Raw genomic sequence first — 25,934 nt, forward strand, 5'->3', positions numbered from 1 at the left:
ATATATATATATAATAAATGGAAATTTTATTCCAAATATGATATCAATATTCTACACATTATATTGCTCTATAAAATGATACGCCTAACAATACATACTCTTATCATAAATAGGATCGGACACGACAGGTGGTAATGGCTTGTTGAATTTTCCCTTCTGCGATCCCTCCAAAAATACTTGAAAACACAATCTCACTGCATTGAGATCTATACTAGTCGGGTGCCTCTTATGTTCAAAACCAGCTGCAATAATTAAGATCTTCCATAATCTTTGCTTAATCAAAGTTATACATATAGTACAAAATGAAAAAATCATACACATACTTCGAAAAGGATCTACCCGTAATTCCTGACGCACTCTGAGGGCTTCTTCAATGTCCTTCTTTTTTACACATTGAATGCCCAGGTTTGAGAAAGTAACAACCATATTTCCCGCTGGAACTTCTATTGTACAAACGCCTTGCTTGCATACTTCCTTGCCAACAAGATTGTGAGGATGAGGTCTATATCCTTTGTTATCCGGTGCATCCTTTGTTACACAGGAAACAACCACCATAGCACGACCATTGTAACCTACAATCTATAAAAACATTATAAGTAGATAGAAATGACTTAAGAAATTACTGAACAATTGATGCAACTCACTCTTATACTAGGGAAGGTCTTGTTCTCTGGTGCGCTGTTGATCCCAGGTATGCTACCAGCCGACCTGCCTTCACATTCATAGCGAAATCGCAGCGCTTTACTGGCAGGCTGTTCTAAAATTTCAACATATGGCTGAACATGATCACTATCCATCGCTATAGTAGCCATGGAACCAGGATCCGTAGTTTGAATGACTTCGACTGAAATCAATAGAGTGTTATGCAAGCTATATACAACGAATATATGTATATATCTTTGATACTTACTAATATCGCTTATATTAATATTTCCATCATTCATACCATTGTATTGTTCCATGACTATAAATGCTTAATACATTGAACTTTATCCATCTGAAACATAATTATATGTATTGATTAGTCACACAGTGTTATATATAATTATACAAATTGGTGCCCTATATTTCTAAAATTCTAATTCAACAAGTACTTGTACCGTTGAACTGAAATCTTAATCTACGATAGAAACTCGCATAATATCTTACATATCTTCAAAGAATCTTTTTTACACTAGCATATTTTCTTAATTCCCAATATACATTCAATGTTCTAATAGATAAATGTTTGTGTGACGAGTTGCGGAACGTATCGGGTCAGCATCAGCTACAGAAACTAGGAAATCAAGCGCAATATCCACGTACAGCCTTCGGGACCTGGAACGACAGCTGTTCGCGGATGCACGTCCAGAAACACTGCACGCAAGTGTCCCGGGGGAAAGAGGAGCGCGAGGAGGGATACAACGCTGATCCAATCATTATTTTGGGAGAGCCTAGGCCCGTACAGGCCGCGTGTCTATAATTAAACTATCGTAGGACAATGTGACGGGAAAGCGAGGAAGGAGAGCAAGAGGAAAAGAGAGATAAATATATATACCAAGAAAAGCAGAGAGAGATAGAAAGAAGACTCGCCTGCTGCACGAATCAACATGCCAAGATACTCTCGTAGCCAGCGCTGCGTGCTCTCGCGCCGTCTCGCGTTGTTCGCGACGGCAACGAGACACGACGAGGTCCTTTTCCTTGCGACGTAGAACCGGGACGAGAAAGAAAAAAAAAAGAAACAGAAAGAATAGCGGTCAGCGAAATTTTCGTCGCGGAGCGAACGCTGTCCTCGCAGCGAGAGCTTCACAATAGTGGTGATACTGCGTTGTGCTGCTCTGATCGTCGCGAGCGTGACGTAAACGCGACCATGCACGGCGAACGGACAGTAGGTAGTGACTGACTCAGAATTCAGAATGTGATTGACTTGACCGACGTACATCGTACATAGGACGGAGGCGATGGCGAAGTGAGGAGGCGGAGAGGGACGGACGGAAAGATCTCGTACGCGCGCGCGGTGAGACTAGCACCGCGTAGGACAATCGAATATGTATGTCAATGGCGCATTTTATATACATTTCTGCGATCAAATTTTTCTTTTTACGCACATAATCGTATATTAAATTACTCTCGTGATTGCTTTCGCAGAGTTCGCCGAGTCTCGCGTCACTGATAATGCATCCGATTGCACTCAAACAGCGCGTGCACTCGCGCTTTTCCGTGCACTTCTGAATATAGGGCTGTTCTTTATAGTTGAACTTGGCTGCACTAGTCCAGAATTTATCTTTTTCTCTCCACATTGGAAGAAAAAAGATAAACTTTGAAGTAGTGCAGTCAGTTCAGCTCATTGTCAGTTCAATTATAAAGAACAGACCACATGTATTTTCGTCCAAATGTCATCGAGCGCTACACGTGCTGTCAGAGCTGTCAGGTGATCCAGCGAAGCGATGGCGTCGTTACGAAAGTGTTTACGAAGAGACTCGTTGCTGTTTATTCAATCGAATGAACTCTATGATAAGTAAATAACGATCAATTATTACGTCATAAATATCCAAGATGTACGGGAAAACATACCATTTGATGGTGGTATCGGAATTCATTAGGAGCATTGAACAACAACATATACATGTGTATTTGGTAAACAGCATTTTTTGAACTAACAGATAAAACGCATATACATTTTTAAGGCCGAAAAAAATTGATTACTATTTGACTATTATCTAAGATTCAATTCGCTTTATTTAAACCCCAGCCGAGTGTAAATAAAAGTCTCTATTATATCCCTCTATAATTCGCGATAGAATCCGAGAGACAAATCTATTTATAATTTTATGTGTCGTACATACATGTATCCTGATATGTGTTTATATTTCATTTTTTTCAAATGTTCCTGTATTAAAAGCGTAAAATTATAAGCAGAATTTCTGTTCCGAATTATAGGATCACACTCAATATTGATGGGTATCAGTCATTTGTTCAGCGCTCGGATTCCCCCGTCCCCATGACGAGAGCCGCAAACAATCTCGATCGCTTTCGAGGATCCGAATTTTATGCGCAAGCTGCAAACGGCGATATGCCAGAAACTGCTACTCAATCGAAACGAATTTCAGGCCCGCGAGCCGGAGCCGTGACTCGGGTGGAGACCAGGCTGCCCCGATGCGTCCAACGTAGATTACCGTGCGCTCCGGTGCCCGTAAGATGCCATCCACGACCAAGCCCGTACCGATGCGCCGACGATCATCGCGTATCCCGAAGACCTTACAAACTGGCGGTTGGTCTGTCGGTGACTAGCCGAACCGGCACCCCAACACCGATCCCCAAGAGCTGCTCCGATCGATGCCCGCCTAGCGGTTGCTTCCTGGGCATCGGCACTCCTCGCTGCAAGAAGAGCCTGTCAATGATGGATTTGTCCGCCGTCGATCCCGATATTGGTGATCTCAAGTGAGGCCGCAAGTCAAACGCGCTGTAAAATGTTGTATGAATTAGCGAATAATATCGATAGTTTCTGACATAAGTATCTCATTGATGATACCATGCATTTCATTTCTCTAAATATAATAAAATAGTTGTCAAAATTAATAGTATATATTTGATAGATTTTACACCGTTAAATATTCTCTCAACAAAGTTTTCTTATGGCGCCTAGTATTATTGTTAGACATCATCGATGAAAATTTTATACATTAAAAATCGGACGGCAATTAACTCTGCCGATTATAAGAATGCGAATTAATCGGGGAGTATGTCGTCTAGGTCAGAGAGCGGCTCTACCGTCAGTCGCCTCGACGAGATCGCCGACAAATCCAAAGATATCTTGGCGAACGGCGGAAGCGGCAGATCATGGACGGACGCTACGCCGTCCTCGGAATCCGAGCAGGGCGAAATTGCCGGTTCGGAGGATCTGACGATCCGAGCGGCGAACATTGTGTGCCACATGCTAATGCTGAACGCTTGGCGACATAGACGCGCCGAGATCACGCAGCTAGAGCAACAGGTGGAGCACCTGCATCTCCAGATCGAGTTCCTGCGTCGATTGTTACTCGCCGAAAACGACCGGGTTGGCAGATTGAACGGTGAACTGTATCGCGAAAAGTCACAATTGGAGGAGACGACGCGCGAGCGCGACGCCATCAAATTGGTACGGTTGCCCTAGTTTTAATATTTTTTTGCATAATACATCGTTTATAAATCGCGAAGGCACTTTTCTTTTTTATCTGAATATTTCGTTTCCAGGAGAGAGACAAATTGGAAGTCGAACTAAAGCATGTCGACGAGATTTCTCAGGAACGATCGGTCACCGTGGGAAATCTGAAAAACGAGCTCTTGACCGCACAAGATCAGTTAAAGGCGCTCGACAAGCAAATGGCGAAAGATCGGGAGAAGCTCTTAAAATTACGGGAAGATAAGAGGATTCTCCTGGATAAGGTTCCGTGTTTTCTTTTGACTTGAAAATTAATTGCGCGCACAAGACTAGATCGCCTATAAATATCCCTCACTAATCATAAGTATACTTTTCTTAAATTGCAGACTTTCTGATTAATTCCGGGTCATTTTCCTCTTGGCAAAAAATGGTCATAATTTATCACATTCTTCTAATGGAAAACTCTACATAAACAATATGCATTGAGTCACGAGACTTGCGACTTTCGACCGCGCACGTGAATGGTTGTATGTATATCGTCCGCAATAGCGCAATGGTGATAAAAAATTGATCCGTCGTTCGGTGACTCACTGTTATGCTCGTAGGAGACGCGAGATCGCGACCTCTTTTTCCTCCTCTTCCTCCTTCTCCTCCTTCTCCTCTTCCTCTTCAGGGGTGAACTCTCTCGTGCGAAATCCCTTCGCGTTCCACGAACTAGTATGACTCATCCCTTCCTTCTCTCTCTCTTTCTCTGTCACCCTTTCCACTCTTTCGTGGAAGTTGGACGTCTCCAACGATTGTGATGTAAAGTAACATTGGCTCGCTGCATAAATGTAGGGAACGACAAGGAAATGTCATCGGATTTATATCTAGCGGATTCTTGATATAACAAGACTTGCTATAAATCCTTTAAAACGTGATAAATTACAGTTTTGTAAAAATAATATCACTAAACGTTAAAATTCTGATGTTCTATAACCATTAGAAATTTATTTTATAATTTATGCTAAATTTAAAAAAAACACTATTTTGTTAAATTGCAAAAATATTGTGTAATATATTGTTTGTGATTAAAAGTCGTATATAACGGAGCATTTTTGCGAGTATTTAAGCTTTTTCCAAATTATCTTTATTGTAACGAATGTAAAGTTGTTATTTGTCAAGCACGTGCTCTGTGCAAGATCGATATAATATCATGCCGTTATTGAGTTCAACCTACGGCACTTGTCATTATGTGCAACCTTAGTGACATCCATCATTTTTTAAAGATCGTAGAATTCATCTGCGAGACAGCGTCAGGTCAACGCACGACAAGAGAAATATAGCTTACGGGTGAATCACACCTTTCGCGTTTCGTCGGTGACTCAATATCATGTAATACTCCTTCCGTACCAGGAAGAAGGATCAATACTACTTGCCCTATTAACTTTTATTCATTGTGGAATATCGCGAAAAGTTGCAATACCAATATGTACCCGGAATTAGACGCATCATGTGTGACTCGTATATTTGTATGTTATATTGATGAATCCTACATATACGTGAATGAATGATTATGCGGTCGCAGGTCCAGCAATTTTGCAAAAAATCCGGAATCTGGAAAAGAGAATTATACATTGTTTAAATATCTTTAATAATCAAAATATTCGAAAAATCATTTTGCTTCGTGTAAAAGTTATAAATCATTATATTTAAACTTTCGTATAGTGTTGTGATTTATGACAAGAAAATTTACTTAGGTATCAGCCAGCGAGGCATTGGCAACGGATCGTCGCATCAGAGCCGAAAAAGCAGAATCTACTGTCGAGGAGTTGCAGCTGCGATTAGCGGCGCAGGTGGCTCACGCCGAGTCAATGCAGGAACAGTTGCAGCGCCTTTCCAGGTATGATAGAGATTCTAATTGTAATCTGAAACACCTGCGTATGGAAACTTAACTCGTTAATAAACTATATAATTAGGGAATTACAAGTTACGGACGAGGAGAAGCAGAGATTAGAGAAACGTGTGAGAGCCAGCGAGGGTAACGCGAGGGCTCTGAGTTTACGTGCCATTTCTCTGGAGAGTCAATTAGTCGATCGAGAAGCTGAACTTCGTCGCGTCGAATCGGACTACAATTCCCAGATGTGAGATTTACTTTAGAAAAAATTCTTTCCAATTAATCAAGTTCCACAACGTGTATTTTTATATATTGTCGCATTTGTCAGGACGGAATTGAGAGAGCTGCGAGAGCGACTACTACGTCAGTCTCAAGAGGGTGGCTGGAGTAGTCGGATGTTGCAGATTGCTGGGAGCATCATGCGCGCGTCAATCATCCGGACTTTCGCTTTCCTATCCAGTGCTGCTCTGTCATTGCCGCCGTAAGAGTAAGTAAATATTTTATGATACTAGCACTTGAAAAGATTCAACAACCAGAAATGATACGAGAATTTTTGCTTCGTTATTTTATGTCGTTTGACTTACAATTAGACTTAGTCTGCGATATTATATAATACAGGGAGCTGAAGAAACATTACTAATTTTTGTATGTAAAATAAGCAGAAAGGGCTTAAGCGTGATTGCGATTTTCTGGGAGCCGATTTTATTCGGAGAAAAACGTACCGGTCAGTTGAGGCAAACGTGTCTTTGGCCGTGTGAAAAGGAGGATGATTTACAATTGAAAATGGCAATTCGGAGAATGACAAGGACAAGCACTCGTAGGATGGCAAATAAATTGACAAGCATTATCTTCTCCTTTCGTATTACGTTTAAAATTTAACATTGCAATCTTTTTTTTTCGAATCAATATTTAACTTTTAAATAACGGATATTTTATATGTATATATACGCTTGACACATACCGTGGATAAAACAAGCGATTTTATCGCATTATGCGATATTTCGATTTATAGGGATCAAGTTTTTTCTTTTTTGTATGTAAATTGTATAATATAAGCAAGAAAATGATGTGTACTAAATGGATCTTTTAGCAGGATTTGTGTAATAAACGTGAGATATTACATACCTTTTTATCTATATATTTTTATATTCCTTCGTGTAACATGATAAACTGATAAAAATAAATTACCGTCAGAATATTATCTGATGGCAGATTACTACTGCGAGGCGTAGTACGATTTGCGATTGTTGGCCATTCGTGCATTTTCTTACAACGAATTGCCCGCTATGGCGAGGTTACTACGTTTCAATTTATTATCCCTCTCTACTTAATATAATAATTACATGTTACTGCATCTTAAATAAATACGTATACATCAGAATGCGATGCTCGCATACGGTTACAGTATTTCATTATGACTAAGTAATCATTTTATTATTATCGCGAGTATTTTGCGTTGATAAGAAATAATGCGTAGTGTCTCGGAATACGATCGTATTTAGTACAGGACGTACACACTAATTAGCTTACGTTATCCGCCATCTTCGACGTTGGAAGTACCGTATAATTGCTGTGCTGTAATCATATAAGTGGGATACAACGAAAGAAGTAAAAAACTGCTAGGCACAAAGCTTCAATGTATTAGTATCGTTTTTAAGTCGTTTTAAAATCACATATTGTGCGCCATTTGACAAAAACGTGTTGCAAAAAAAAAAAAAAAGAAATACTGATAAATGGAACGTTATACACTGCTATGATGATCCCTTCATCAAATGCGTTGATCTGTCCTTACATATAATGCATACCTGCGAAGAAAGGAAAAGTTATATATGTGTATTTTGATTTGTTCTATCGTATGTCATTATACAGCGACGTTAACTACATCGTCGTACGAGGAACGTATTAATGTAATTCTCTTTACGTTCACATAACGCAAAACCTATAACTATGCTACGTCTCGATATAATAATATTGAGCAACTTTGATGTTGAGGTAACATTGCTCTTGCTCTGGATATCTTCCATTTTATAAAAATGTCGCCGCGGTTCAGTAGAAATTGCATTCTCCATACTCGTCGGAAGATTAGATTGTTCTTGATAGTCTTCGGCGTAAAATTGAAGAAAGATTATTCTAAAAAGATTTCTCTCTAACCGTTTACATATACAAAACGTGCGACAAAGTTACTATCCTTTCTTCTCAACCTCGTCAACGGCAAGGAAGTTACTGAGGAGACAAATTCATGTGACAGGACTTATTTTTCGCGAAAGAGGACGCGTGGATTTTTATCATCAGAGGAAAGATGGATACATATTTGTTGATATAATAACACAGTGCTGTTTTAATTAGACTCGACTAAAAATTTAGCGGATTCTTGATTAGATCATGCCGAAACCTTCGGTACCCTCGCTGATGGCCAATAGCAATGCTCGTTCAAAGTGATCGTAGCACTCGTAGTCGGGTAAGCAAAGTTGATTAAAGCTGGAAAAACGATATTAATAGAAAATTAATGAATAATGTCAAGATGCTCATATCCTGATGAAATTTTTGGAACAAAACATACCAAGTATGTGCCGTGGGTAAGTTAGCAAACGTTGGCGCAGCTGTAATCTGGAAACGTGGACTCAATTGTTGAAATCCACCGGGTGGCAATTGCGAGCAGCCCGTGGTAAACTGGAGTAACCGCGCCATCTCCTCCTGCGTAAAATTGCTCACTGCCGTCCAGAACCAGTCGAGCACTCGAAGAAATTCCGGAGAACTTCCGTTAGCTATGTGATGCGCGCGCAAATCCGCTACGCTGTATTCGCCGGTTCCGCATAACAGCAACTGTGAAAGTAGGTAGAGAGTCATCGCATCTTCGAAAGACAAATTGTCTCGAGCAGATATTTTACGTACCTCCAATTCATTTTCGTCGAATATTCCTAAAAGATTATCGGGAATCAATTCGTTGAGACCGCGTAAGAAATGATCGACTTCGTTGCGAATGGAACTGGCAAGCCGGTGCTGAGCGAGCGCGTCCAGATAACGAAGCTTCGTGTCATTGGTCACTCGGATCTTACTACCACCAGGAATTAATTCCGCTACCTGTGCAAAACGTAGGGACATTAATAATAATTTTCGCGTAGTTGTGCATTAAATTACATTAATATTCGTTTCGAATCTTTAGATCCAAATCTCTTTTCTTTATTGTTTGCATTTATATATTTTAAAAATATCTTTGTTTTGTTTTTCATTTCTTGCAATAAATATAGCAGCAACGTTACAATAAATTCTCTCGAATGAGAGTTCGCCGTTACTTTCGCGAGATAAAAACTTGTTTACCTTCAACAATTGACCATCCTTATCATATTCCTCTTCAACGAAATATAATTCCATTTCCTCAACATCATTCTCGAGAATGTACTTCACTTTACTTAAATACAAATCAGGGTCGTCTTGCTCAAAGTACTAGCGTCCATAAAAAGAAATATATACTTATTAATTTATATTTTCTAAATTTTTTCTAAACTGAAAGATGAGCTTTCTCAACACTTTACCTTGTAATGTACTCGAAGTCCTATAATCTGCGCCAGGAATGATCTGGTGAATCGCGCTCGTACTAATTGACGATAAGAGCCGCCGAGTGCCGACTCGTAAAGACACTTGCCTACGATACGTCCAGCAAATTCGTAGTGCTTCAATTTAAGATGCGACGGCCGTTTCGGATTTGGATGGACCAATGCCTGCTGCGACTCTCCAAACGATGCGAACAAACCGTTTCCCGGATCGAACAGCGCGGCGCATATCAATTCGAACCATTCGCGTCGCACACCACCCCAATCAACGCCTGGCGCATGAAATAACGATTCTTAGATAATTATCTTGTCAAATCGATCTTTATAAAAATTCCTAAAACGCAAACCTACCTTGTTCGCCTTGGAAAGTGATTTCAAAATTTCGGCACCACTCGCTCACGGAAAATCCTTTAGTGGCCTTCATAGACTTAACAAGAAAAATGTAGTCAATGTACATTCTTATACGCGAGACTCTCATAAAAAGAAAATTACCATAAGTTAAATTTATATTTACCGATTCTAAAAGCTTATCGCGCTGCACTTTCATCGACAATTTTTCGTGATAATGCTTCTGATGATGCTTACGGACCTCGTGATAGAAAAAGTCTTGTTTATCGGCGAATGTCTCACTGCCACCGATGTTTTTCAAAAGAAATAGAGTAAATGTAGCGGCTATTATATCGCGGTACAGAGATATTAATTCAACGGGTGGTTGACATCCATCGTCTATCGAGAAAGGATAATAGCCCTCGTGCTGATTAGTCGAATTTTCAAAATGGAACTATAAAGCAATTAGAAAAATAAGAAATTACACAAACCAGCAACAGAATTGACAAATTAACGAGGTGCCTGCACATATATATAATTATTTCTAATGATATTACATACCTTAGTCGAAGGGCACAGTCTAAATGTTACGAGTCTTTTGGGAATGAATTTTAATAAATATTCCTTAATCGTAAGTTGCTTAGGCGAGATAAAGCAGAAGACTTTCTTTGGTTTGGAAAACCTCTCCCCTTGCATGCCCAGCAGCTTCGCGACATAACAAATATCGGGATCCTTGGACGCTACGTTATTATGTACCATTCTCGCGACGGAACCTAATAATAAGAAGAGAAGCAATATACACGAGTGCTTTATATTATGTGGAAATAGTCTCATGAAAAAGAGACGTATTTTTTACGTACTCTCGAGCACAATGATATCAAAATCTCCATTGTGCAATTGCAATCCAGCTAAACTGACAGTCGCGTGATAACATCCGCCTTTCGGAAAGCTTACTTTCAAACGAATTCTTTGGTTTGGAGAATCGTAGTCTAGTTGAATACTGCAGTCTACCATCGATCCTTTATCTCCTATACTACCGATCTACGGTAAACGCAGATATATAGATAATTAAACAATAGTCATTAAGATTTTTTACTCTCGCAATGTATTTTTCGATTTACCTGAGTAATATTAATATTATAGCCTTCAGTGGGTTGATCCTTAGGCCCAAATATGCACAGATTGTCATATTCGTCGCGTGGTTCTATTGTCATCGAATGCGCTATTCCGGCTGTACAAACGACCGTAGAACTTTGTCGTACAAAGACCGTCTTATTTGGATCCGGGGGGCCTATGTTAAATTATATATTTCATGATATAATATTCTATAAATTTTTCGATCAAAAAATTTGGAGTTAATTTTTACTTAATAAAAATATTAAGAAATAATTATCCATTATTGTAAATTCTCAGTTTCGAATCTTAAATATCTGTGTAACTAGTCATAAAACTACAAATCTGTTAACGTAAAGACTACTAAATAAAAAATAAAGTTTCGCTTAAATTTTTAAATCTAATTTCTAAAAAAGAGAGAAAAAGAAAGAGCGAATCCTCAATCACATAATTCAAAAACCATCAATTTTTCAATATTATATATATATTTTTGTTCACATATATGTTATTGAACTTATCGTAAGATACTCTTGTCGTATGGTTTAACTTTACTTTAGGATGTATCAGACGTATTAGATTCGTATCGACTTTATTTTACATGCATCAAGTATACATACCAGGAAGAAAATTCTTAAGAAACGGGCTGCCATGAACATGACACGATCCGATAAGTACAGCTATTCGATATTGTCCCGCATGGCGGACAGTAAACTTGACTACTGCAGTATTCGCAGCTAAGGGGTCGGTGCCTCCCAGTTCTATTAACGTAGCTACTCTGCGTGTATCTTCCGTCACTTCTACGATCAAATTATCCTTGTCGCATATCGGATATGGTTGACCGTTACGCTGATAAAACTACAAACAAATATTCTTATGTTTAATCAATATATTTAGCGCCCAAAATATATGACTAATCAAAACGCCATTTTTAACTGTGCTAATCACGCGTGGTCTGCTTCATAATTAAATTGTATTATAGTTTTCAAATAGATTGTTGTATACCTAACTGTTTATCACTTGAAATCTCGCAACTTTATATTTTTACAGACGTGTATTAAAATAACTGTTTTATGAATGTGTTTCGTGTTTCACATTTTACGCGGATTATTTCCTTGGAATGTAAATATCCGCGGCGGCAGAGCCGCTTTACTCACTTTTACAGTAAAAGTCATCGTTTCGCCGACCAGCTGAGGCTCTTCCCACTCGAAATGAACGCGGCAGTTACTCGGCAATAAATATTTTCCTGTGACGTATTGCAGAAGAGAATGTTTTGCTTCGGGTGCCAGAGCGGGCTGCGTCATAGCAGCCAGGGTAACCAGCCCTGCCACCGATACGGAAACTACCAGCATACCGCCTGGCGGAGTATAAGTTATTTGTTAGCTTTGTGCACATTTAATCAATGGTCTCTACTTTCAAACGCGTGTAAAACGTTCAACAAACGTTCAGAAAAGAATTAGCAAAAAATAATGAAAGATTGGATAAGAGAAAACCGAATCTGTTTTAATGCTTTCTCTTTAAACGTATACCGTTTTAATTTGAACGACATCGGTAATTAATAATAATTTTATTAATAAGTATTTAATTATTTGTTAATTTATTATTACTATTAATTCCTCAGTGATAAAATTTTATTGCGTTTCATGTTTTATGTCGCGCAAAGATAGTATAAAAATCATTTCCGTTAAAATTGCCGTTCTCAAACTGTTACTATTGTGGCGAATCCACGAGGCATACGACAATAAATCCTCGTTCCGGAGGAAGGATTTCGTTTCACCGAAATAGAGAGAAAATGGTGTTACATAAACTCGTACCCCATGTCCAAGCGTCCTGATGTTGGCTGTTCTTCACAACGGCACTCCACAGATCCGCTTTTAGAGTTTCTAAATCTTCCTTTGAAGTAGGCAACGTCTGCCTGGCCTGCATCCATCGCGGTAGATCCTTGCCAAGGGCTGCTCGTGCCGCATTGTCCTCCACCCAGTATACATCCTCCAGGGACATCACCTCCATCTGCATCAACCTGACAAAGTACATCTTCAAAGTATACGTTCGAAATATACTTCACAAAGCCATACCTTTATAGGCCTCTTAGAGATAGCCCGTTTATTTTAGCGGATAAGAGACAACTAAATAGGAAGGAAAAGTTTTATAAAATTTCAATGTAACAGTAATTAAGAAATTATTTTTCAAAGCTAACGAATCCGAATATAATAATTTAAATAATGTATTACGAATTATTGATAACTATATTATTCAGATTTTTCTGCGATGTAATAAAATATATAAATTGTATCAATTAAAATTTGTGTGATTCAACTCAAGAATCTAAATAATAATTATCGACCATTCGTAATAAACTAATTAAACCTATTCGCGAATTAAAAAAAATAATATCTTGACAGTTCTGTCACCAACCATTGCTACGTATATATCATTATATCATTAAGACTAATATTCAACCGTTATTGAGCTATTTATACTTGTGCAAATTTCTCTTACTTTTGATAATAATTGTGTAGGCCATGATCCGTCAACCATTGACGTAGCACCAGTCTCTGCTGCAGCAGACGCGCGGCGCGCTGCAGACGTTCTTCATCCTGAGCCGGAAGCTCGGGAAGCGCATCGACCTCACCGCAACTCGCGAGGGTCGAGATGCCTGTTAAAAGAAGGAAAGTCATGTATATTCTTTTGGCACAAAAATATGCGATTAATTTGAGACGAAAAAAACAAGGCGATAACTCAAACATCAGAAACGAGAAAATACAATTTCGATCATCTCTGAACTCGCACATATGTATTTTGAATTTTCTTTCAAAAAGAGACAAAAAAATATTTTTTTGTTATAAGACGCAAATTATATATATAGTTTTCATTATATCTTCCACGATCCTATAATAAATAAACAGGATTCACTACAAATCATAATCCATTGCCTCTTCACTTTTTTTCTGACATGAGATGAGGTGGATTTTTTACGGCGTCCTATCCTTAGATAACAACGCATTGTTAATTAATGATGCTTCTGTAATCAGTGCGAAATGGCATCCGAGATATTCGTGTACCGATAGCTCGGTATCATTGACAGAGAGAATGGGTAATGTCGGCTGCGATAATTTGCGTTACTTCACTTCCTTCGCATCCGTTTTCGATGGGATAGTGTCAGTCGTAAAACCAATCAGAACCGGGTAGAACGTGCCGCGTGCGTCTCGAGATGCGTCGCCACATCTTGCTTCTCGTTCTTGCCTGCATCCTCGCGTTCACGGACATCGCAATCGCGTCATGTTTCGCCAACAAATACGAAAATGGTGAGGCTACATGACATTTGACGAGAACTGTACTTTCGTCTATTTCACAAAAAAAAATTATCTCTCTCTTTTATTTTGTAATTTAACTACGTATATCATTTACGCTGAAACTTTATACGTTTTAATTTTGCTTTTTTATGAATTGCTAAAATATAAAATAAAATGTAAAGTGGTAATAATTGTCGCGATTAACTGATCTCGTTTTGCTATTATTAAACTATTTAATTATCCATAGGATCACACGAGCGTGTGATATGCTCCAATCTGACCAACTTAAATATCGCCATCAATTACGGCGGGACGCTCGTAGACGACATGATGATTTTTCAATCGCAGATAGATAATATTCCCGATCAATCGTTCCTGAGATACAGTAAGAGCTTAGTATCTCTGAATATGCGCGACTGCGGTATCAGAGAAATTTCCGGCTACGCCTTCGACGGTTTGAAGTACATGAAGAAGCTCGGCCTGTCGTACAATAACATCACGTCGGTGAAGGATCAGTGGTTCGTTGGTTTAATATTTCTGGAGCAACTGGATCTCTCATATAATAACATCGTGTCGATCGAGTCCACGGTCTTCGAGACATTGCGAGGCCTCAAAAGGCTCGACGTCAGGAAGAACCGTTTGACATGCTTGGAACCGGCCCAACTCGCACCCATGGCAGGCATCGAGAGGTTTCATTTTTCCGGAAATCCCTTCACCTTTCGATGCCGTGGCACGGTGAGCGTTCCACTTCTTTTCATCAAAAAAAAAAAAACTCTCGTTCGACCACATATTCGAGCATTATAGCGGAATAAGCGGAATAATAGCGCGACGCGACGATGCGATGACTTTTGTAATTTGCTTTAAAACTCAGATCTCGAGAATATTTGTAACATAATATTGGAAGAAAGAAGAGAATGAAGATATTTCAATCTACTGCTGCTCGCGTATAAATATCTAACCGGATGCTGACATTTTGTTCCAATGCTCGCGTTATCAATGACAAGTTTCATTGTAACAAAACAAATCGCTAATGATTTCGAATCTAATCTCTCCTATGTTACAGCTGACGTTGTGGTTACAAGATCTCGGCATAAATTACAAAACTGAGCAACGCGGAGATGAAGACTGGTTGGACAGTATATTGTGGCTCTGCGCCGCGGACGACGGCAAGGTGGCCGATTCCGAAGTCCTGATGAAGGAATGCGTTATTCTTAATCTATTCAATCAACTTCGCACTGGTCTAACCACGGCCGAGTCTTTTCCCTTATCTATTCCGCAGGAGTGTATATACGCAAGAAACGAACTCACCAAATGCGTCACTACAGATCGCAGACGTGGCAGGGAAGTTATCACTAACGGACACGTCATGAGGAAACTGTTACGACAGTTGATGGAATCGAAATCAACTGTATAATAACAGCGGACTAATTATAAATTTAAAAACAAATAATGCGTTGCCATAAAATATTTTACGTTAATTCTTTAGACGCTAGCATTCCTAATAAACATCATATCTGATGTCAGATTTTCGTATCGTTAACAAAATGATTTCTTTGTTTGCTAGACAAAACTGATTTTGTCGGCAAATTCGTCATACATAATTCCATAATTATATACTGATCTATTCTGCTTCATGTAAAAATGTTTAAGGCAAAATAAATGCTCTTTTTTTTCTGAGGCTCTAGATATATTATTTTTCGTATCTAAATATATATTTTTTCAAGGAAAATGTATGCGTTGTTTTTCAAGCTGCACAGTTGAAAAATTCGTGTTAAATTTAACAGATATCACATGTCTCAAATGGTCCAGACAAATTTTTGTGTTAATTTAACATAATATGAAATATGTTAAATGGTGACACTAATACTATATTAATATTTTAACACAGAGAGAGAGAATAAATGCAAACCTCAAAGTAATTTGAAATAAATTTTATGTAAAAAATTAACATATTTTTAATGATAAAATTAATTTGGAAAAATGTAATTGATGGTTTGTAGTCATTCTCACTCCTATTGTAGAATAAAATCAACATTTTTTCTGTAAATTTTAACAGATAAATTCTATCTCTAATAATATGAAACATACCTATTATGTAAAATTGAAAACAGGTGTATATTGTGTTTTTTTAACACTTTTCAGTTGTTTTAATATTTTATTTGAGTTCAATTAACACAACAGCAATATGTTAAATTAACACATAAATATATCAAATATTTAACAAAAATTTTAACCAGAATATTTTTTAACAAGTAAACACAAATTGTCCAACTGTGTGTATCTTTCGTAACAATTAGCCATTAAAAACTTGTGTGCTTTCGCAAATATCTATTCTCCAAGAGATTATTTTAAAATTATCTTAATTAGTAGAAAAGGTAAACATAAAGAATGTACAAAGAAATCGATTTTTATAGATCCAAGAATAATTTCGTAATAAGAGGATTAATTCGCTGCACCACGCTGCTATACACGCAGATATGAGATATTTATAGCGTACATACGTCAGTGCAAATTACACAATACGGTATGAAATTAGGGTTTAGACCCGGTGACCACTCGAGATTCGCATCAAACATTCGTCCTCGCAGAGCAGTTACTCACCGGAGGATGCGCTCCCGCTGGGCCGCAACGACATGCCGATGGATGATATCTCGCCGGCGAGGAAATCTTTGTTTTCGCGTTGTCCATTTCGGCGGCCCGGATTTTTGTCTGGCATAATTCCCTCTCTCTTTCCCCTGTCTTGTCGTCGCACCTTAACGGCTACGGCGCGTTTCGCTCACCGTTGTCGCCCCGACGTCGGTTCCCGCATCTCTTCGAAAGATTACGTTAATCGTTCATTCGAGACACATTTTACTTCATGTAGGTATTTGGAGAGGTGCGCCAAACGCGAATGTGCAGCTGATAATATTGCAGTGTCTCTGAGATGCGCGCGGCTAGACTCGCGTCGCGAAAACGCTCGATCTTACTTTACGGAATAACCGGAATTGTGCGATGCCGAGCGATTTGGACAGTGATCCGGAGACACTGAAGAACGAGTGCGATTATGGCAAAATAAGGAATTAGGTTGTTATAATGACCGGCTTTCCCGTGAATCGTGCTAGAATTATGGACATTATTATGCGATTAATCCTCGAATACACATATGTACACAAGTTGAATTTGATTGCACGATGAAAAAATTCTTCGACTTAATAAATCATGTGTTCTTTTTCATATGCTTTTTAAAATATCGCATAGAATTAGTAGTATCAGAGCGTTATCTTAATCATGATATATTTATCTTGTTGCTGCCAAATACGTAAAATTTTAACGCACGGTTCATGATATTAGAAAAAGGGTAACGTAAACTCAGCACGTATCCGAGAATTAGACCGTGAACAAGCATCATTAATTATTTCAATTATGTACGCGCCGCCCTTGTACGATTTATAAAGTAGTGAAATTTTATCGCGAGAACGCGCACAAAGATGCAGCGTGCATTTTTGCGAAACGTGAAGAAAAGAGAGAGACATCGAAGAGCTTAATCTACGTCGGTGAAGACAAAGGGCGTTTATGCTTTTGCCGAGAATTAATTCAACGATGGAAAACATTAATCACCCTTTCACGCTCAACAATGGCCCCCTCCCGGTATGCTTGTGAACGAAAGAATAGACGGGGCAGAGCGCAATTAATTTCAATTATTCGTGGCAATTCGCGGATGCAGGTGAAAGCAAATAGAAGTGCGTAGGCGGCTGCGATCGAGACAAAGCCAATGAAGTAGAGGATGGATGAACATTAATTAGCAATTTATAAATCGATAACTGAGATGATTGATTTTACACTCAAAGAGAGAGAAAGAGAGGGGGAGAGAGAAAGAAAACAAGGGAAAACAAAAACAAAAAATTTTTATGAAATTAATTCATTCTCTCGCGAGTTTTATGAAATACAACAACAAGTTGCAAAATCGTTACACAATAGCATCGTTTAATTGCTCTAACAATGGTAAATTATTATACGTTAGACAAGATATTATAGGGGGAGAGAGGGTGACACTGTGTTAAATAGACACATATTATATTCGCGAAGAAGGATTATATAGACATAGAAGGATTATAGACATTAGCGCCGTAGCTATGGTATAATCTGCTTAAAAGCACATATAATTCACACTGTACATCATCCTAGGTTTTTAATTAACGGCTCATCGTAATCCCACGGAATAACGTGAATTCATGAAACAAGAACAATCGGCGGGGAATAGCGGTCGAGAGAGCGAATGTCCGAACTTGGCGAAAATTTAAATCCTTAAAGTTTAATTTAGAAAGTCGATTGCGTGCCGTGTAAAAATTCCACGTTGAAACACCCGCACTGTTTCTATAAGTCCGTCGCTTCAATTCCTCAATCCTGTACGTACAATACAATTGCGATTGAAAATTTTATTCGATTTAGCGTAATCATATTTTAAACTGGATCAAAGTGATAAACCGGAAGAAATTGAAATATAAGTTTTATTACGCATAACACATTAATAAACGCGTTGCGTATATTCAATAATTTAATAAAATTTGTCATTATTTTGTACAAATAATTGAATTTTGTGTATTTGAATGCATTTAATAGATTGTAAATACGCGAGAAGCCTCAAGAACTAAAGGAAAAAGATTTTATTACTTTTTATTACCAAATCGTATCGGAAATAATTGACTCGTCAGTTCTCGTACTAAATCCAAACGCATAAAACACAATTGACCTAATAAACATGACGATGCAATATTAAGCATCGCGATAACACGAGGACGCCCGATTCAATCACGATGCGGATACATTAGTATAAATTAAGTGAATTTTCGAAAAGGGGTCGAGGGTACACTCGAGGTCAAAGCGGGATATCGCATATCCCGCATTTTTCACGCACGTCTCATTTTTTGTGAAAAATTTATCGCGCGTTCAATGCTAGTTGCAGAAACAACCGCGAAATTTCATAAATAAATAAAAATATACAAAACGAGATAATACATATATGTACACATATATACATACACGAGCGCATAGAGACGTATATTTTTCTCGAGCGTTTCTCTTCAGGGCTGAATCGAATTTCTGAGCCTTTATCATCGCTATATTTAATACATATTTTATCGATTCTGACAAGATGATGGATGTTTTATGATAATGTATAGCGGTACGTATATTCCATATGAAAAATGGGCATTTATCGATTTCCGATATTTGTACAATACAATTCGGTTTAATTATATGTACATACATCAGATTGTCCTAATAGCTGTAGGTAATATTAATAAGGCATTATATATGCTGGACATTTGATTGCTACCAGCGGATTGTCTAGATTAATCACACGCGATGTGAAAAACGCGTAACTCGTACACATTGGAGGGAGGAGGGGAGGGGGCCTGTCACATAATTAAAATTCCTAGGGAAAAAAAATAAAATCAATGCAATTTCGTGAAACCAACGACTTGTAAAAAGTTTAAAGATGATACAAAGCTCTCGATCTACACGTCGATGCCTGTTGTTGGCAATAAATTCTGACCCTTGAAACATTTATTGTTAGAGGTATCCACAATATGTATAAAATTGTAACTGCAACAATATAAATAATAATATTCGTAATATTCGTGAACATGTGAAAAAATATCGCAAAGAATCCTTGAAACATTTTGTTTCCTCGATGCAACAAAATTTCGAATTAATAGATACTTGTTACCAAGTTGTAAGTGATTTTCCTTCGTAAAATTGTAGCAGGTTGTAAAACAGTCCGATAACATCGGTAGTAAACCTGAAGATTTTATATTTCTTACGGGGAATATGATCGCGCGATTTCAAGCGTTGATCGGTCTTTTTCTCTTAAACGATGTGATATTTCAAACGCTAATCTTTTTTTGCGACAAACTGCTGACTTGTACGTAATCCGCTTTATGAGATAGGATAATCTCAAGACCGTAATACGGGGATCCGCGTTGTTGAAAGGCTTTGATTACCGATGTGAAAGAGTGATGAGAAAAGCATGTGTGTCATTAGAACGATTACGTTATTCCGATTTCAATAATCCGACAAGTTGTCAAAGTTCGAGAGAATGTGATAAAAGAATTAACAATCGGATCGGAAAAGCTATGGAAAATACGTTACATGTCAGACGAGCGAAAGAACGAATCACGTCGCAAAGATTCATCGGCGTTTCATTCGCGGATCCGTATTTTTCGCGAGGTTCTCACTCGACCGCATCACGCTCACATTTTTCGATCGACGAGAGCCTCTCGTATTTTTCTCCGACAGAGCGTGTACGAGTCGGTGAAAATAACTTCCGCGCTAGAACAAAGAGAGAGGTCGCGGCAACCTGCTTAGACGGAGGGCAACTCTTGACCTTTTCGAACGGATATCCTTCCGACGTTAGGTAGGTCGGTACTTTGCGCTAACGATCCTTTCGCGAAGCGACGGGGGAGGAAAACCGGGGCGCGTTATACGTACGTATGTATGTCACATATTGCTCATGGTTATGCATGAGAGGCTCGGGTTTCCGTGCGCGCCAAGATAGGGCAGATCGATCGCGCGTTTTCCGCGTACCAAGTTTTGTGCATCACGCGCGATCGCGACTGGTTGATTACGAGATCTCGAAATTTAAGATTACCGTCGCGTCGAGGGCATGCCAAGTAAAATATTTTTCATGCTTTAAGACTTTAAGATCTCGCCGTCGTGATATCGCAGCAAGTATCGCGACAGCGTGTTAGCGATGTATTTAATTCATCGTTATTGTTTGACAAATAAATTTATTCAATTTGATACGTGTAACTTTTTATCTCCTCGTGGTGTGCTGGCATCGCTTCATTTTACGGGGCAATGCACCGTGTATATAAAATGTAATAAAGTAATAAATTTTCCGTCACAGTCCCTCCCTGAATCATAAAATTAAAAAAGCACCGAGTGTACGTAGCTATATGTATACGTTTCCTGTGTGCACGCGGTGCCAGAGTACACGCTTTCCATCTCTTTCATTAATATTTATATCATCCTAGCAGCGTGATGCACAAGAAAAATAGCTACACGTCATGTTTTATTTCGTACCGGGCATTCACGCGAATCTCGTTGGTATTTGACAGGCGTTTATAAATATCATTTCCGCGATAAATGGAGAAAAACGCGTTCGTGTTTTCCCAGACTTGATTTTCTGCGGGATTTGCGAGCTCGTGAAATCGCGTAATCTGAATACACTGTAGTATTCATAGGCGTCGCGTGGAAACGTAAAAGAATCTTGCCGACATACTTTATTTAAGTTTACGAAGATTCGCAAGACGACTGTTTAGTGACGCATCTCGCAACTCATCACGACGACATTTATATGCAATACGACCCCGTCGAATCGTTAATGACAATAGTACCGTAACGCGGCTACTCCGACTAATTAGAAACTCTATCGTAGGCGCGATACTCCCTGAGTTATGCAATTATGCGGAGTACAATGCAGAGTTTCGCTCTACGCGACACACATTCAATTAGTCGCGTTTTATTCCCAGGTGTCTAATCGTGTATGCTCGCGTATTTGCGACGGACATCGGTCCACGGAACGAGAAACGAGCCTTTTTTACCGCGACGATGAATTATGCATCCTCAGGGGAGAAAACCGTTTGCCCCGCGGGAACAGATAACGTTAATGTTCCAACATATCTAGCGTAAAGATGACGTAAAGGAGCGAAATAAAATTTCACGATACAATTTAATCTCTTTTAAAGTCAATGCTAAGAGCTTTCTCATCGATCAGATTATTCCAATACTCGATATATACATTTTAGGGAGAGAAACAAAAAAAAAAAAACATTTTCAAGAAAAGTTAATATAAAGAAAAGTCGATTCCGAGAGAGAGAGAGAGAGAGAGAGAGAGAGATTCACATATCGAGATCGGCATATTTTACTATTTCAATGCGTTGAAGATAGTTTTCCATTTCGCGTTCTTGAAAATCTGCGACTGCATTTATCTCGAAGTCGAATCGGAAAGCGGATAAACGTACGTCCGCAAGTTGCATAAGACATAATTTCTATGCGCTTCTGTGCTTGTTTTACAGTAATCCGTACTGTACCGGTTATCTTCTGGTTTATTTGCATTAATCCGGTTCTTTATTCATAAGCGGTATGTAAAAAAGATGCAGAGAAAGAGAGAGAGAGAGAGAGAGAGAGAGTTCGCTGGGTTTAATGAATAAATAAGTATCTCTACGTGCGCGTTTCGGTGCAATTTCGATGATATAATCATTCACTTATACATATCTCCTTTTTTATAAGTAGATCTCGGAAAACAATATCGTGTTATCGTTAAACTATCATTTGCGTCTTGCACCCAGATGTTCGCCGGGCACGGGGTATCACCGCGTCTGATCGTTGAAACTTTGTTGCGCGATTTCATATCGATAGCACTTTCCAACTATCGTACCGAAGTAATTAACGGACTCGTGCGTCTGAAGGATATTTGGCGGTAGGAAGGATATGTGGTATTAAATCACACACGGACACTCTCGGAACGGATTTAATTTGCGATTCTCCTGTGTACTGTGTAATCAAGCTTGGCGAAATGGTTTCCAACCGCTTAAGCAGTATCTCGTACTCGCGTTTCCGTGCCATTTCGCCGAGGTGTTTCGAGAGAATTCAGCCACCAGCGATTTCTACGTGCAATTCGTGATTGCGCTCGTCGAAAATAATCTTCGATTCGGAGGATTTACGAGGGTCTCGCGTGACAGGTCTATATGCGATGTCGACAATCGTAAACGACATCTCGATCTCGTCTAGCGCGTGAAAAAGCGACAGATTTTCCACCCAACGCGAGAAGCAATTTTACAAAATATTAATATTAACAAATAATCTTAGTGCAATAATATCGTGTAATAAATATATATATATATATAGCTTTGCCTTTAATACAAGAAAACTTTTCAGAATCGATAAATAAGTAATGCTCGTGCTTCATACGAGAAGATGATTATTTCATGCATGTACCCGTGTATGACTAACAATTATAATTATTAATATTTTTATATGCAAGTTTGATTTCCCTCATATTTATCGCAATAATTTTTTTTTTCGATAAATTTGCTCGTGTTTACATGAAATGTGTGTGGCGCAGATAATATCTCGCTCTAATGCTTTTGCGTCGTACCTTTCTGCGGTGATTACGATTGCGGGCCGATATATATATACTGTCAGAAATTCTTTATGTAGCCTAAAGAAAAAGCTTTCCGGCGCGGTAAGTATGAAGGTTGAGGTCATCTAGGGGACGATCGATACTTTTCCCTTCATCCACACATGTTACTCGCGTGTAACAACGAACCTCGGAAAATCGATCTCGCGTGAGGCAACGTATTATCCCTTATCCCTTAATTCGAATTTGCCGTCACGTAGTAACGATTAGTAATCCGACTATATCCCGGCGTTTATCTCGGACGCGCGATCACATAAGTAATTGCTTGAAAAAGTTCTCGGGTAAAATGTTTTATCCTTCTCTTCGATGGGAAAAAAATAATCCCCCTGCCGCGCGAATGTGTTTCGCCTCGAAATAATTTCCGTTCTTCGTCTCGAGTCAGTTAGAGAAACACGGTAGCGGGATAATAACGCGAGGCGAGGCACGAGAGAGAAGGAGAGCGAATTATACGTTTTTCGCCGCAATGCCGAGTTTCGAAGAATCGATCCTGTACGTTCGTTTTGCGAAGCGTTGATCTATATCGAACGAGCCTCTTGCTCGCGAAAGCTTCCTTTCGGCTCGTTACCCGCGTATAATGTAAGCGCATACATCACAATGAGGATGCTCCCGCATAAATTACGCCGCCGACAATGAGAAAGATGACGGCGTAGCCGCAATTGTAACCGATATATCGCTCCTATTTTTAATGCTAATTTACATCTTGAAAATAACAACAATTATCATTGTAATTAATCGCGCGAGTTCTGAGTTAACGAATAATAGCGGCTGCGAAGGCGTATGATATTTAGCGCCAATTATTTATCGTTACAACTGTGCGCCTGGCATGTATATATTTGTTATGTTAAATTTTGCATACATCACAATGAGGATGCTCCCGCATAAATTACGCCGCCGACAATGAGAAAGATGACGGAGGATGTTATCCCAACGGCGTAGTCGCAATTGTAACCGATATATCGCTTCTATTTTTAATGCTAATTTACATCTTGAAAATAACAACAATTATCATTGTAATTAATCGCGCGAGTTCTGAGTTAACGAATAATAGCGGCTGCGAAGGCGTATGATATTTAGCGCCAATTATTTATCGTTACAACTGTGCGCCTGGCATGTATATATTTGTTATGTTAAATTTTCGCTCCGCATTATTTCATTAGTATAATTACTCAGGCAATTAAAATTGTTAACATTCATATCGTTGCAGCATCAATTTTACAATAATCGTAGGAGTTCTGTACTATCGGATGACGTTCTCGTATGTGAAAACATGTAACGTGGCATTCTAGGATTAAGAGTCAGATGTACGAGTCGTAGAAAAATCTAGGAAAATATCGCAAAATCCTGATAATGAAAGGAAAGAGAAAGAAAAACAGAGTTTTATTGCCAAATGATTAACCACGCAAGAATAGTGAACCATATCCGCTGTATTTGCTTGATAAAATCAAATTCACTCCGAAACGAAAACAACATCGGTCACAAAGCATCGCGCGGAACAATGTTTTTCTTTGCCTGGCATATTTGTCTTCGACTTAAAAGAGATGGACTTTAAAGTTGGATGATGAAGATGAGTCCTTCGGAATCTGAAACTTTCTCTCTCTCTCTCTCTCTCTCCCTCTCCTATTTCTTTCTTCCTAATCTCTCTTTCTATAAAGTTTCGGACCCGGTCATGTGTAGATCCGCCATCGTCGGTGCCGCCCGATCATCGGTATCGAATTTCTAGCACGGAGAAATTCAAATTCGCGGAAACTTTGGCGAAGAGAAACCACCGATCGCGTTATCCTGCAGTCCGGAAACTTTCATCGTGACCCGAATGCGCTCATTCCGTCAGGAACGGAAATGAATTAACCATCGTCTTGTAATGGGATTTTATACACGCTCCTCCTTTCTTTGAAAAGTGCTGAGTTTTATGCTCCAAGATTGCGGTACGGCGCGAATTAAGGGCGTGTTCCCTTAAACGTGTCGTCAAGCATCCTATCGCGGCAAAAACAATTTTAAAAAAGTCTTAAGAAAATAAATGTCACCATTTCTGATACTGAGGAATAAAAGATATTTTCGATCGTATCTTGTCGGAAAAAATGGAGTTAATCGAAGCAAATTTATATATGGTTATTATTATTCATATTAATCTTTTTTATATCACTACCTTAAGAGGTTTATGATATAAATCGGCTAAATAATCTCATAAATTAATTAAAGAAAAGAACAAGAGAAAACAAAGCAGATTTTTTCTTCAGCTATAATCGACGAAAGCGTGAACTGATTGTGAGATGTGATTTGCTGAAATGAGATTATGTGATTTCTTAACGAAAAACGGTGCATCTTCTCCGAGATTAAGCTCCGATGATGTCTATGGCAAGTAATGTACAAGTATAGCGTTTCGATATCGTTATAGTTTGTATACAAGCGTACGTCGCGTCCTGTAAAGAAGTGCGCGTCCGCTGTTTGGTACGAACGGATGTAGCGGGCGCAGTGGTAA

General features: G+C 38.8%; 4 protein-coding genes and 1 long non-coding RNA gene across 15 annotated transcripts in view; 2 read left to right on the forward strand and 3 right to left on the reverse strand.

The window, feature by feature from the left end:
• LOC115241616 (embryonic polarity protein dorsal-like) overlaps window positions 1-1,874 on the reverse strand; it is a 4,982-nt gene extending 3,108 nt beyond the window's left edge. The window contains exons 1-5 of one of the 3 annotated variants that reach the window (XM_029817455.1): window positions 1,573-1,874; window positions 911-997; window positions 645-844; window positions 324-579; window positions 99-242 (exon numbers count right to left, since the gene is read on the reverse strand). In XM_029817455.1, coding sequence (XP_029673315.1) covers window positions 99-242; window positions 324-579; window positions 645-844; window positions 911-962 — 652 coding nt within the window. In that variant the 5' untranslated portion in view covers window positions 963-997; window positions 1,573-1,874. The other 2 variants (XM_029817457.1, XM_029817456.1) reach the window with 2 other exon arrangements.
• A 20-nt stretch (window positions 1,875-1,894) lies between these two features.
• Window positions 1,895-7,716, forward strand: LOC115241617 (lamin-L(III)-like). 6 transcript variants are annotated; one of them, XM_029817459.1, is made up of 8 exons: window positions 1,972-2,029; window positions 2,128-2,616; window positions 2,920-3,420; window positions 3,733-4,117; window positions 4,213-4,404; window positions 5,860-6,002; window positions 6,079-6,243; window positions 6,325-7,716. In XM_029817459.1, exons 2-8 carry the CDS (start codon window positions 2,606-2,608, stop codon window positions 6,479-6,481), a joined length of 1,554 nt encoding a protein of 517 aa, XP_029673319.1. In that variant the 5' UTR covers window positions 1,972-2,029; window positions 2,128-2,605; the 3' UTR covers window positions 6,482-7,716. The 6 variants fall into 6 exon arrangements, with proteins under 6 accessions (XP_029673322.1, XP_029673319.1, XP_029673323.1 ...); XM_029817463.1 differs by lacking the exon at window positions 2,128-2,616 and having other exon boundaries at window positions 2,017-2,029; window positions 2,920-2,940; window positions 3,090-3,420; XM_029817461.1 differs by lacking the exon at window positions 1,972-2,029 and having other exon boundaries at window positions 2,121-2,616; window positions 6,325-6,483; window positions 6,615-7,716.
• On the reverse strand, window positions 5,161-5,995 carry LOC115241621. Its single transcript, XR_003884927.1, has 2 exons — window positions 5,856-5,995; window positions 5,161-5,716 (listed from the first exon to the last, which is right to left on the reverse strand). It is a non-coding gene; the product is annotated as an uncharacterized LOC115241621 (long non-coding RNA).
• Window positions 7,644-25,934, reverse strand: part of LOC115241615 (apoptosis-resistant E3 ubiquitin protein ligase 1) — a 65,016-nt gene continuing 46,725 nt past the window's right edge. For 3 of the 4 annotated variants that reach the window (XM_029817451.1, XM_029817452.1, XM_029817454.1), the window contains 14 exons: window positions 13,484-13,640; window positions 12,799-13,004; window positions 12,142-12,341; window positions 11,605-11,842; window positions 10,996-11,165; window positions 10,735-10,915; window positions 10,436-10,647; window positions 10,062-10,328; window positions 9,899-9,974; window positions 9,530-9,819; window positions 9,315-9,440; window positions 8,889-9,077; window positions 8,557-8,819; window positions 7,644-8,474 (listed from right to left, as the gene is read on the reverse strand). In XM_029817451.1, coding sequence (XP_029673311.1) covers window positions 8,372-8,474; window positions 8,557-8,819; window positions 8,889-9,077; window positions 9,315-9,440; window positions 9,530-9,819; window positions 9,899-9,974; window positions 10,062-10,328; window positions 10,436-10,647; window positions 10,735-10,915; window positions 10,996-11,165; window positions 11,605-11,842; window positions 12,142-12,341; window positions 12,799-13,004; window positions 13,484-13,640 — 2,678 coding nt within the window. In that variant the 3' untranslated portion in view covers window positions 7,644-8,371. Of the gene's footprint in view, window positions 8,475-8,556; window positions 8,820-8,888; window positions 9,078-9,314; window positions 9,441-9,529; window positions 9,820-9,898; window positions 9,975-10,061; window positions 10,329-10,435; window positions 10,648-10,734; window positions 10,916-10,995; window positions 11,166-11,604; window positions 11,843-12,141; window positions 12,342-12,798; window positions 13,005-13,483; window positions 13,641-16,878; window positions 17,007-25,934 lie in introns of those variants that run through there. The other variant, XM_029817453.1, reaches the window with a different exon arrangement.
• LOC115241620 (chondroadherin-like) lies at window positions 14,107-15,955 on the forward strand. The gene is made up of 3 exons (XM_029817466.1): window positions 14,107-14,289; window positions 14,525-15,012; window positions 15,341-15,955. Exons 1-3 carry the CDS (start codon window positions 14,196-14,198, stop codon window positions 15,689-15,691), a joined length of 933 nt encoding a protein of 310 aa, XP_029673326.1. The 5' UTR covers window positions 14,107-14,195; the 3' UTR covers window positions 15,692-15,955.

This window comes from Formica exsecta, unplaced genomic scaffold, assembly GCF_003651465.1.
Source record: "Formica exsecta isolate Colony F162 unplaced genomic scaffold, ASM365146v1 scaffold500, whole genome shotgun sequence".
NCBI lineage: Eukaryota > Metazoa > Arthropoda > Insecta > Hymenoptera > Formicidae > Formica > Formica exsecta.

Coding starts and splice junctions, on each gene's coding strand:
- LOC115241617 (XM_029817459.1), top strand. Junction 6,003..6,078: donor CAGTTGCAGCGCCTTTCCAG/GTATGATAGAGA, acceptor CTATATAATTAG/GGAATTACAAGTTACGGACG. Junction 6,244..6,324: donor TCGGACTACAATTCCCAGAT/GTGAGATTTACT, acceptor CGCATTTGTCAG/GACGGAATTGAGAGAGCTGC.
- LOC115241620 (XM_029817466.1), top strand. CDS start 14,196: ATGCGTCGCCACATCTTGCTTCTCGTTCTTGCCTGCATCCTCGCGTTC. Junction 14,290..14,524: donor CGCCAACAAATACGAAAATG/GTGAGGCTACAT, acceptor AATTATCCATAG/GATCACACGAGCGTGTGATA. Junction 15,013..15,340: donor CCTTTCGATGCCGTGGCACG/GTGAGCGTTCCA, acceptor CCTATGTTACAG/CTGACGTTGTGGTTACAAGA.